The 13,673-nt window shown below is 42.6% G+C and overlaps 1 protein-coding gene across 2 annotated transcripts in view; it reads left to right on the forward strand.

The window, feature by feature from the left end:
- The window catches only part of LOC126094600 (neuroendocrine convertase 1-like), a 484,920-nt gene that overhangs the window by 304,670 nt on the left and 166,577 nt on the right, over positions 1 to 13,673 (forward strand). For both annotated transcript variants that reach the window (XM_049909072.1, XM_049909073.1), the window contains exon 5: positions 7,277 to 7,423. In XM_049909072.1, coding sequence (XP_049765029.1) covers positions 7,277 to 7,423 — 147 coding nt within the window. The remainder of the gene's footprint in view (positions 1 to 7,276; positions 7,424 to 13,673) is intronic.

The raw sequence follows: 13,673 nt of genomic DNA on the forward strand, positions 1-13,673 counted from the left end.
TTCATCGATACAAATGAATAGTTCATCAACTTTATTTCTGAGTCCCGGAATGTTCTGATGTAATAAAGATAATTGATACTGCATACTAATAGGATTATAACTGCTTTGGCGAAGATAAACTGATAGTTTATGATTACTTTCTGTTAAACACTGTTTAAATGGAAGCTGTATGCTAAAATCTGACTGCTGTTTATCTGTTTTCTCAAACTGAGTGTGTCTGCCAATTTCTCTTAAAACTCGTTTCCCCCTTCCCTATCCTAAAAAAGGCATCCCTCTGACACCTGTGACCACTGGTATTTTACCACTTGTGACAGTGTCCCCCCTAAGTTTTCTGCAATCAACCCAGACAGTTTTCCCTTCCCTTTCCTACTGAGGTGAAGGCCATGCCTAGTGTAGTCCCACCTATCGATAGCATCCACAGGAATCAAGCCAATTTGGGACCCTATATCCGTCCTAAGCAGCCACTCCATCTCCGAGTTCACCCTCCCTACGGAAGAGTTCAAATGAGGCCGATGATGGCGTCTCAACACAGACACAAATCGCACACTTGTATGCTTCGTTGCTGATGCTATCTTCACCAGGTCACTCTCGATGGAATATTCATAGTCTCTGTCAATGCTGTTTCCCGGACCACCCACTATAACCACGGCATCCTCCTTTGTGAAATCCTTGCATAAAGAACCTACATCCTCTGTTACCTGACCCAGATCTGCACTGGGCTTAAAAAAGTTTGTCGCCTGGTAGTCTGGACCTAGATTTTCCTGCAGTATTTGGCCAACATCTCTAACATGGGAACTACCTACCAACGGAACTTTCTTTCTCTTTACGAATTTCCCTACCATTTTCTAGTCTACATCTATACTCCGCAAGCCACCCAACGGTCTGTGGCGGAGGGCACTTTATGTGCCACTGCTATTACCTCCCTTTTCTCTTCCAGTCGCGTATGGTTCGCGGGAAGAACAACTGTCTGAAAGCTTCCGTGCGCGCTCGAATCTCCCTAATTTTACATTCGTGATCTCCTCGGGGGGTATATGTAGGGGAAGCAATATATTCGATACCTCATCCAAAAACGCACCCTCTCGAAACCTGGCGAGCAAGCTACACCGCGATGCAGAGCGCCTCTCTTGCAGAGTCTGCCACTTGAGTTTGCTAAACATCTCCGTAACGCTATCACGGTTACCATATAACCCTGTGACGAAACGCGCCGCTCTTGTTTGGATCTTCTCTATCTCCTCCGTCAACCCGGTCTGGTACGGATCCCACACTGATGAGCAATACTCAAGTATAGGTCGAACGAGTGTTTTGTAAGCCACCTCCTTTGTTGATGGACTACATTTTCTAAGGACTCTCCCAATGAATCTCAACCTGGTACCCACCTTACCAACAATTAATTTTATTATATGATCATTCCACTTCAAATCATTCCGCACGCATACTCCCAGATATTTTACAGAAGTAACTGCTACCAGTGTTTGTTCCGCTATCATATAATCATACAATAAAGGATCCTTCTTTCTATGTATTCTCAATACATTAAATTTGTCTATGTTAAGGGTCAGTTGCCACTCCCTGCACCAAGTGCCTATCCGCTGCAGATCTTCCTGCATTTCGCTACAATTTTCTAATGCTGCAACTTCTCTGTATACTACAGCATCATCCGCGAAAAGCCGCATGGATCTTCCGACACTATCTACAAGGTCATTTATATATATTGTGAAAGTAATGGTCCCATAACACTCCCCTGTGGCACGCCAGACGTGGTTAGCATGAGCAGCTGCGGAGCGAGAGGTCCTTGGTTCAAGTCTTCCCTCGAGCGAGAAGTTCACTTACTTTATTTTTGCAAAGTTATGATCTGTCAGTTCGTTCACTGACGTCTCTGTTCACTGTAATAAGTTTGGTGTCTGTGTTCTGCGACCGCACCGGAAAACCGTGCGATTAGTAGACGAAAGGACGTGCCTCTCCAATGGGAACCGAAAACATTTGATCCAGGAAAACATGTCTGATATATATTTTATACGACACTGGTGACGGCAATTGCGTCACATGACAGGAATATGTTGTCGATCCACCTAACTTGCACACTTGGCGAATGGGTAAAAAGATTCTTCTGCCTTGCCCGATTTGGGTTTTCTTGTGGATGTCATAATCACTCCCAAAAAAAGTGATGAAAACATAAGAGTGTGTCACATAAACTGCAACAAATGAATGCAACAGTTTCACAGTCGCACAGTTTTCTCTGTGCTCTGTCAAAACATATGTTTTTAACGTTTTCAAATTTTTCCATGTGTAGATCGTCAAATCCTGCATATGTCCAAGCAAATGTGAACATGTCCTGGAATTTTGGAGAGCGAAGTTCATTATGTGTGAGTGCCTGAACTCTGATAATTGTCTGAAAATAAAAATTTAAAATTCTGACTCGAGGGAAGACTTGAACCAAGAACCTCTCCTTCTACAGCTGCTCACGCTAACCACGGGACCACGGCACGCTTGAGCTCGCAGAACCCTTGATGTGGCCTATGTTGCCCATGGACTACTCAGTTTGTATATTTTGCTTATTTTTCCATAGTTCCACAAACTTTCTTCCTGTTTTCTCGATTGATCTGTATTCAGTTTTTCAACGCCTATCCACTGTGCCCACTTATAACTAAATCTGAGGGGGGTGCGATTGGTAGGTTCCCTTGTTAGAGCCATTTGAACCATTGGAACCATTGTGCAAGCGGTTATTAATATGAGGGATGCTCTGGTTTTCCGCCAAAAGAAACTCAACGACAGCTCTCTGTTTGGAAAGCACCTCCGTTAGAGACTCCATTTTGAAGGTTACTTTTAACGCTGCGAACTATCGGAATTTCATGGCACTGTAGGGGCTGCAGATGGAATATTTCGCAACGTCCCACAACAAATTCCGAAAATTTTCAACCGTAACTGACCCTGAAAAATATGTGTTACATTACTTATTGAATGGTAAGCCACAGTCCCAGTTGGAAGTTGCTTAACCAACGGCCTCCAGGGACAACAAAAACTTGATTTTGAAAATTTCGGATACTGGTCGAATTTAAAAATGGGAAATGCAGTCATAATTTAGTTATTAAGAGCTATTATATTATGTTATGATAAAAGTTTAACACAATAAGGCAAATATAGTTAAAAGTGTGTATGTGTCTTGAGGCAGTATAACGGAGCACAAAGTACGTATGCTACAATCATCCTATATTTGAGAAAAAGAGCACTTAGCGACTTTCAACAAATTTTTACACGTAGCTTACCTTTACTGAACTTTTTCTCGATTACAGACCCTCCACAAAATGGAGAATGGAAAGAATGGTATCCCTTAGAACCATTTCGCTGTTCAGGCGATAACATTACATCCTCGGGCACGACGTTTTTATTACTTCTTTACTACCAACTCTACTTGCAACACATCATTTTGCAGCCACTATCCACATATAGCAGTCAATGTCAGCTTCAAAATTGTATTACTGCATGGCTCGTAGGTCGGAAGCTATGAGATTTTGTACATGGGGATTCGTTTCTTCGAAGGATCTATACTGGAGTTTAATGGTATCTGTTAAATCATTGCCTTCAGTAGCTATTTGTGACACTTCGGCAAAAGCTACACGAGTAGTTTTTGTACTACCGCTTCAAGCACAGCAGCACCCAACACAATTTACAGCTGTGTTCACGTAACGCAGCCACGCGTTTCAAGGTTCTAGACTCTCATCATCTGTGATGAGATCATCTTAAAACTATCATAACAGGCACAGAATCAGCCTTAATACAAAATACTTTGGTCAAAATGTCAGTGCCTTTACAATTGTACACTTGTGTCCACTTTGCTATTCCCATCACAATTCGCACTGATGCTTTAATCTTAAACCTCTACACAATTACTGTTAGTTGGAGCAGTATCAAATTAATGGAGGGTGTTGGGGGGGGCGGTGAGAGGAAGAATGGAGGGCTACTTTAAATGCGAATGGAATGGTGTCAAAGTGCGAAGTGTAATTTGGCTGGCAGTGGGGACGCAAGTGGACGGCTGTAAAACAGATGAAGACTTTTTTCCCAACGTGGTTTGTTCTACCGGTTGTTTAAGCCAGTATCGGAGTTGTAAGGCTTTCTGGCATTTATCACACTCTACCACAATTGTAAATAATACAATAAAGGAAAGGGACTCTCAAACAGTGTTTCTTACAAGTGGTCAATGTGAGCGTCTTCGTCAGACGTCACACATCGAGTCGATATTTGAGTTCTTCCGAAACCCTGATCAGTGTGTCTCGAGTTGTTCCAATAACTGCTTCAGTTGCGTTTCGTAAGCCGGGTAGATCGGTTGGTAATGGAGGCACCCTTTGTGAACCCCCAAAGTTAAAAGTCGCATGGCATCAGATCGGGTGAAGGTGAAGGTCATGTGAAACAAGCTCTTGTTGCTAATCAGGCGGTCGGTTACAATCTCGTTTAACCAACTGCGTACTGATTTATGCCTGTGAGGTGGCGCACCATCTTGCTGTCAAAGCAAGTTATGTGTTTCAGTTTCTTCCAGTTGCCGACTGCTGTGGCCGAGCGGTTCTAGGCGCTTCAGTCCGGAACCGCGCTACTGCTACGGTCACAGGTTCGAATCCTGCCTAGGGCGTGGATGTGTGTGAAGTCCTTAGGTTAGTTAGGTTTAAGTAGTTGTAAGTCTATGGGACTGATGGCCTCAGGTGTTACGTCCCATAGTACTTTGAGCCATTTGAACCATTTGAACCTTCTTCCATTTGAGGAAAGAGCCATGGTACTAGCTCATCACTATAAAAAACTTTCCGTTGGGATATGTCACAAATATAATTAACTTTACGGGAGTCTCGCTGCAACTGTATCATCTCGTTGGACTTTGCTAAGCCCCATATGAGCACATTACGTGTGTTGACATTTCCACTTAGGTGAAATGTCGATTCATCAATGAAGAGGATACCTTCGAGAAAACCTTCATCGTCCTGCAGCAACATTTCGTTTGCAAAGTCGTCACGTACTCTGTGGTCTGTAGATTTTAGAGCTTGTAACAACTGTGAACGGAAAGGACTTAGTTGTAAGCCTCTCCTTAAAAGTGTCCACATAGACGTTACTGGAGTTGCTGTTTGATTCCAAACTGATTTCTTAGGGCTAGGCATGGGACACTCTCTCATTTGTTCAACACGTTCTGCAGTCACTCACAGGTGTCCCATACTCTTCCCTTTACAAAGATAGTCGGTGGCTGCAAACCCATAATGCCATATGCGAATGTTATTATTTCTTGGAGGATTACGATAAAACTTAATGCAGACGCACATTACATTGTAACAACAGATTCAGTCACTGAAAAATGTGAAAGACAAGGCGCTTTTTGCTCACTGGTCGCCACCTTTGCTACTAGCGCTTTCTAACTTCAGACACAGGAAACAGTCTAACTGCAAATGGCTCTGAGCACTATCGGACTTAACTGCTGTGGTCATCAGTGCCCTAGAACTTAGAACTACTTAAACCTAACTAACCTAAGGACATTACATACATCCATGCCCGAGGCAGGATTCGAACCTGCGACCGTAGCGGTCACGCGTTTCCTGACTGTAGCGCCTAGAAACGCACGGCCACTCCGGCCGGCGTCTAACTGCATGCTCACAGGTATATATACAAAGCTGCTCTTTCATTTGATGCATTATTTATAATTCTAAGTTGAACGTAATAAATGCTACAAAGCCTTTGAACCCCGGTATTCATTTTGAAACACACAGTAATTTACGAATGCTGTTACGTGTGTTTTAATAGTTTTTGTGAGATCTTTTGAACATTGACAACCCAATGATTTGCTTCGTTGCGTGGACGCAGCTATAAAGTGTGTTTAATGCTACTAAGCTGTAATTAGCGATAAGTTGTCACAATAACAGTACGTTGCTTACATGTCGACTCCACCATATAGATGAGAGATTAGTTACATACCGTTTATGAAGTGGTGTCCGGAACCTCCAACTCTGCTACCTCGTTCCTCGGTCCGACATACAAACTACCGGATTACAAGTATCTGGACATCTCTGTGCAATGCAGAACTTACCTCTAAATGTCACGGGAGGCGTACTAGCCAGTATAAACGGGGGCGAGCGTTGTTGTGTTGTCAGTGGCGAAGTGGTAAACAGATTGTATCTGTCAGAAGACCGCAGTGACTGATTAACAAATCTATCAGAGACATTTCAAATCTTCTAAAGGTGCAAAATGCGACTGCTGGTAATGTGATTGTGAAGCGGAAATCGGGACAGATAAACAAAGACCTGGCAGACATCATGCGATAATGGTCAGGGACTGTCCATCATTGCGTAGTGTGGATATTTTTTTGGAAATTTGTGGTAAGGTCTTATGGGACGAAACTGCTGAGGTCATCGGTCCTTAAGCTTACACACTACTTAATCTAACCTAAACTAACTTATTCTAAGAACGACACACACACACCCATGCCCGAGAGAGTGGTGGTAAAAAAGCGCATGGAATCAGCGTAAGGAATCATATGCGAGTACCGAAGTGCTACCAGACGTACAGCTAGCAAAATGTTTGTGCATAGGGAGTTAAAAAAAGAATGTTGTATAATGACAAAGCCGCTCCACGTAAGTTACACATTTGTGTAGCAATCCAAAGGACAATGGATGACTGGAAACAAGTGATATAAGTACCCTGTCACAGTTCGATGAAGAAGTTTTAGTTTGGAAAATTCCTAGAGAATGTTATCTGTCATCACTTCAGGCACCAAGAGTTAAGTGCGGAGGAGGTAGTGTCACAGTAAAGGGATGTCTTCCATCGTTATGGTGTGGTTCCCTTTTTTGGCTGCAGAAAACGCTAAATTCGAAAGGACACGCTAACTGTTTACAACATTGTGTACTGCATACAGCAACAGAACAGTGCAGAGTCGGTGACTGTTTGATTCAGCATGACAATGCCCCGTCATAAAGCGGTAACTTTGAGGCAATAATTTGTGGAGATTAATATTCCTAAATGGGACTAGCCTGCCCAGAGTCCTGGTCTAAACCTTTACGATCAGTTACAACGTGGACATCGCGTCCTGTATCAGTACCGTCTCTGATTTCGTATCTTGAGAAAGACTGAGCTGGCGTATCTCCACACACTTTCCACGCTGAAAGTGTTCTCAGCTGAGTTAGACCCGGCACAAACGCAAAGGGTGGATACACCCCACACTGTTGTCCAATAACAGGTGTCTAGACACTTCTGAAGAGGCAGTGTATTTAGTCGCTTTACATCAGCAGTGACGATCATTATTCTTCCCCAGAGGGACACCCGCACGCGGCCAGACCTGCCCAAGCTGGACCTGCACGTGCTGCCTGTCTATGCGGCGGGCGTCACCGGTAGGGGTGTCCGCGTTGTCGTGCTGGACGACGGCGTGGAGAGGACGCACGACGACCTGCGCGACAACTACGTGAGTACCCCTATCCCACCTGCTGCCTGCACGCCTGCTGCTGGTGTTACGCTGCAAAGTACACATCGCGTTATGTGAGTAAAGTAGCTCAGTAATCTGTCTTACAGTGGATGTACTAGTATAACAGACGAAGCCATCGATCACAAATATTCAAACTTAATTCTGTTTAAGCTTTCATTTTGATCCCTTCGGGTCCCGCATTACGTCTAATACCTTACCTCTATGTTGAGCGAGATGACATAGCGAAATTATTGTCTTCCTTTTACAAGAATGTTGCGTACTCGGAATGAGATTTTCACTCAGCAGCGGAGTGTGCACTGATATGAAACTTCCTGGCAGATTAAAACTGTATGCCGGACCGAGACTTGAACTCGGGACCTTTGCCTTTCGCGGGCAAGTGCTTTACCATCTGAGCTACCCAAGCACGACTCAAGCCCCCTCCCCTCTTCCTCACAGCTTTCCTTCTGGCCAGTGTCTCGTCTCCTACCTTCCAAACTTTACAGAAGCTCTCCTGCGAACCTTGCAGAACTAGCACTCCTGAAGGAAAGGATATTGCGGAGACATGGTTTAGCCACAGCCTCGGGGATGTTTCCAGAATGAGATTTTTTCACTCTGCAGCGGAGTGTACGCTGATATGAAACTTCCTCGCAGATCAAAACTGTGTGCCGGACCGAGACTCGAACTACGGACCTTTGCGTTTCGCGGGCAAGTGCTCTAGGCTCTCCAAGGTTCGCAGGAGACGAGGTACTGGCAGAAGTAAAGCTGTGAGGAGGGAGCGTGCGTCGTGCTTGGGTATCTCACATGGTGGAGCACTTGCCCGCGAAAGGCAAAGGTCCCGAGTTCGAATCTCGGTCCGGCACACAGTTTTAATCTGCCAGGAAGTTTCATGTTGCGTGTTAATTACTCGAAACCTGGAAAGCAAGAAAACGAAATAAAATCAAACTGCATTCAGGAAGTTACCAGAGACGCTGATTTTGTGCTGATAAGAAATTTCGAGAACCGCACTTCGCAATGATACATCACTTGGTACAACTCACTCATTTTGAAGTATTTTCTAAAATTATAGGGGAACTTTATTGTTAACAACAGTAAGCAAAATATATACAATAGTCATGTGTAGGAAATTTCGGAACATTGTAGAGCGGATGCTTGGAGAAGAGCAACGTAGCTTTACGAACTAATATCAACATATAGATGCCATATTTATAGACGGATAGTCAATAGAGAAAAGAAAACATGTTAACTTTCCCTTGTATTTGATACTCCCATCTTGAAAAAGTTTATGACTGAATCAAAAGCCATTTACGGTGGCCAGTATTAGAAAATTACCATGTTCCAGGCGATTTACTTAATGAAGTAATGTGCTAATTCCAACCCTCACTCATCAAAACTGAATTGGTTCAGTAACTATATTAACTACGAATTCTGTGAAGGACATCTTCTACCGCCACTGTTATTTGTCACCTATAACGGCTAAAAAATCCAGGAAATGAAAGAAACTAATCCATGAGATACAAAAATTGAAGAAGCTCGTTGTTGCGATTATTATTATTTGTAGACGGCTGAAAGTGAAAATAATTTATAAAGATCTATATTCAACACAGAAAAAAATTTTTGGATAAAATCTTTCAAGACAAACTAACGATCGATTACAGTATAAGTAACATACTTTGTGTTTCGGGAGCCGTAGTTCCCAATTTAAAAACCAAACGGACAGAAAATAATTTGACGAAGCACTATTAATTAATTGTAATATTAAAAATTAGCCCGTTAAACAAATGACAAAATAAATACAAACAGGTTTCAAAAAAATCTTCAAATGTGTGTAAAATCTTATGGGACTTAGCTGCTAAGGTCATCAGTCCCTAAGCTTACACACTACTTAACCTAAATTATCCTAAGGACAAACACACACACCAATACCCGAGGGAGGACTCGAACCTCCGCCGGGACCAGCCGTACAGTCTTATAACTGCAGCGCCTTAGACCAGGTAACATTATGTAATATCTAAACTGACTCTTCTACAGTGACTTTATGATGGACCCTTTATGAATGTGATAAAACTAGAACAAACCGTGCACAGCTCAGGTTTTTACGTTCCCTAAGTGGCATAATACTGAGAACGCCAGAGAGGAAAGAAAGCATAAGACAATAGTGGCATGCAGAAGAATGGTACGTGTTGTACAAACGCACCAACCTAAATCGCATGAACATGTTACTAGGATGCCGGGGGTAGGTTGCCAAGTGAACTTCTTAATTAATCAATCTCAAGGAACGAGAAATTATAAAACCTTGTCATCGATAGACTGAAATGTATGTGTAGGTCCAGTCGTAGAACAGGAGATGGTGATGGTCGCCAGTTACCTTATTTAACTTGTTAAGTTACAGCTCTGACCACAATCTATTGGTTATGAACTGCAGATTGAAACTGAAGAAATTGCAAAAAGGTGGGAATTTAAGGAGATAGGACCTGAGTAAACTGACTAAACCAGAGGTTGTACAGAGTTTCAGGGACAGCATAAGGGAACAATTGACAGGAATGGAGGAAATAAATACAGTAGAAGACGAATGGGCAGCTCTGAGAGATGAAGTAGTGAAGGCAGCAGAGGATCAAGTAGGTAAAAAGACGAGGGCTAGTAGAAATCCTTGGGTAACACAACAAATATTGAAATTAATTCATGAAAGGAGAAAATATAAAAATGCAGTAAATGAAGCAGGCTAAAAGGAATACAAACGTCTCAAAAATGAGATCGACAGGCAGCGCAAAATGGCTAAGCAGGCATGGCTAGAGGACAATTGTAAGGATGTAGAGGCTTATCTCACTAGGGGTAAGATAGATACAGCCCAAAGGAAGATTAAAGAGACCTTTGAAGAAAAGAGAACCACTTGTATGAATATCAAGAGCTCAGACGGAAACCCAGTTCTAAGCAAAGAGGGGAAAGCAGAATGGTGGAAGGCGTATATAGAGGGTCTATACAAGGGCGATATACTTGAGGACAATATTATGGAAATGGAAGAGGATGTAGATGAAGATGAAATGGGAGATACGATACTGCGTGAAGAGTTTGACAGAGCACTGAAAGACCTGAGTCGAAACAAGGCCTCGGGAGTAGACAACATTCCATTAGAACTACTGACGGCCTTGGGAGAGCCAGTCCTGACAAAACTCTACCATCTGGTGAGCAAGATGTACGAGACAGGCCAAATACCCTCAGACTTCAAGAAGAATATAATAATTCCAATGTTAAAGAAAGCAGGTGTTGACACATGTGAAAATTAAATAAGCCACAGCTGGAAAATACTAACGCGAATTATTTAAAGACGAATGGAAAAACTGGTAGAAGCCGACCTCGGGGAAGATCAGTTTGGATTCCGTAGAAATGTTGGAACACGTGAGGCAATACTGACCTTACGACTGGTCTTAGAAGAAAGATTAATCAAAGGCAAACCTACGTTTCTAGCATTTGTAGACTTAGAGAAAGCTTTTGACAATGTTGACTGGAATACTCTCTTTCTAATTCTAGAGGTGGCAGGGGTAAAATACAGGGAGCGAAAGGCTATTTACAATTTGTACAGAAACCAGATGGCAGTTATAAGAGTCGAGGGACATCAAAGGGAAGCAGTGGTTGGGAAGGGAGTGAGACAGGGTTGTAGCCTATCCCCGATGCTATTCAATCTGTATATTGAGCAAGCAGTAAAGGAAACAAAAGAAGAATTCGGGGTAGGTATTAAAATCCAGGGAGAAGAAATAAAAACTTTGAGGTTCGCCGATGACATTGTAATTCTGTCAGAGACAGCAAAGGACTTGGAAGAGCAGTTGAAGGGAATGGACAGTGTCTTGAAAGGAGGATATAAGATGAACATCAACAGAAGCAAAACGAAGATAATGGAATGTGGTCGAATTAACTCGAGTGATGCTGAGGGAATTAGATTAGGATATGAGACACTTAAAGTAGTAAAGGAGTTTTGCTATTTGGGGAGCAAAATAACTGATGATGGTCGAAGTAGAGAGGATATAAAATGTAGACTGGCAATGGCAAGGAAAGCGTTACTGAAGAAGAGAAATTCGTTAACATCGATTATAGATTTAAGGGTCAGGAAGTCGTTTCTGAAAGTATTAGTATGGAGTGTAGCCATGTATGGAAGTGAACATGGACAATTAATAGTTTGGACAAGAAGAGAATAGAAACTTTCGAAATATGGTGAAATGTTGAAGATTAGGTGGGTAGATCACGTAACTAATGAGGAGGTATTGAATAGGATTGGGGAGAAGAGAAGTTTGTGGCACCACTTGACTAGAAGAAGGGATCGGTTGGTAGGACATGTCCTGAGGCATCAAGGGATCACAAATTTAGCATTGGAGGGCAGCGTGGAGGGTAAAAGTCGTAGAAGGAGACCAAGAGATGAATACACTAAGCAGATTCACAAGGATGTAGGTTGCAGTAGGTACTGGGAGATGAAGGAGCTTGCACAGGGTAGATTAGCATGGAGAGCTGCATCAAACCAGTCTCAGGACTGAACACCACAACAACAACAACAACAAGTTACAGCTCATTTACTTCATTATTAATTGCACAAAGTTTCTCACACAACGCTATCCCCTTGTCTCAACTTTAGAAATGATAACGAAGGAACGTAATCACCATGCATCGTTACCATTGAACTACAGAGTCTTCTGCAGATGCTATCTTGGAAAAATTTCTAAGCACTGACAATAAGAGGAATTTGGCAGTCGGGCTCCACAACTTATTCAAACCGAACTTCATAGGTTAAAAAAAAGTGTTGGACTCAGCAGAGACAGACAATGTCTTCTTTTGCGTTTAACTGACACCGATTGACTCATTGTGCCACCATTTATTCTGCATTTGACCTCTCTCCACCGGCATCGTAAATGTCATTTATGAATCCAGGATATTAACTACTTTTTATACAACAGTCTCACAAAAGGTCTCCTTACACAGCTAAATGCATGCATCGGTTCTGTGTAATAATGTTTTCAATGTACAGTATACTGTTGAATTTAATTATTAAAAAAGCAAATGGACTTGAAGCAATATTTAATAAATGAAGAACTAGGGTTGTGAGTTGTGTTACGAAATCAGGGAACGAGTTTCGTGATATTGGGGGGTGCCACAGAGGACCAAAGCTGTAGGGGAACACAAGGATTGCAATATATACAACGTATAAATATGTTGTGTGTAGGTTCTGATGAGGTGAAGCGATTAGTATCACAATGAAATTGTGACTGGTCGCCTCAAAACAGACGACTTGTGCCATTCCTCCATCCCATCAAAGAAAGCGAAGCAAACAAGATGTAATGACGAATTAGAAACAGAAGTTACTAATTGCATTATCTACCGGTCATTACATGCACCACACAGGTGCACGATGATCACGATACGCTTCTTGTAGTGTGATACCAATGAAACCAATGCAGTGTGTATGCAATAGATGGTGTAATAAATGGCTATCTAGCTTACACACTGGTAGCCAAAATTGAAGTAACAAACGGAAATTTGGCAAGGTTGCGTTTATTTTGCCACAAAACAGTATAAACAGTTGATAGTAGTAGAAACAAAGAAAAGAGAACGTAAACAACTCAACATGCCAACAGGTAGACAAAATCGTTCTTCGATTCTTCCAACTTAAAGGATTTGCACACACATTCCGACAACTGGTTAATGTGCTCGGTATGGGGTGTGACCACATCTGGCAGCAATACAGGCTGACCAGGCTGACAGCTTTGGCTCATGCTGTGAATAATGTCGTCAGCATCACGTTGAGCCCATAACGCCCATTCTTGCTGCAGGGCTGCTCGCAAGTCTTGGAGAGTGGTTGGTGGATGCTGACGTGATGAAACCCGTCTCCCTAGTGCATGCCAGGCATGCACCATGGTATATCTTCCGTTTCCAAAAAAACATCAACAGCCTGTGGTCCATGAGTCGAGCATTATCGTCCATCAGTACGAAGTCGGGGCCCACAGCGTCTCCCAACAATCTCACATGAGATCCTAAGATCTTGTCACGATACCTGACACCAGTTAAACCTTTCCGATTCACATGTACAATTTCACGAAGAGCTGTTCGAGTTGTCAATGTATTCCTTGCCCAAACTATTAGGGATCCTTTTCGATATCGGCCTTTTTCCACAATGTTTGGATCCCGAAATCGTGTTGCACGTTACTCCCACATGCGAATCCCTTGAGAACAACTCTCCAGACCAAATTGGGACTCATCTGTGAAAAGAAAA

This window comes from Schistocerca cancellata, chromosome 8, assembly GCF_023864275.1.
Source record: "Schistocerca cancellata isolate TAMUIC-IGC-003103 chromosome 8, iqSchCanc2.1, whole genome shotgun sequence".
NCBI classification, from domain to species: domain Eukaryota; kingdom Metazoa; phylum Arthropoda; class Insecta; order Orthoptera; family Acrididae; genus Schistocerca; species Schistocerca cancellata.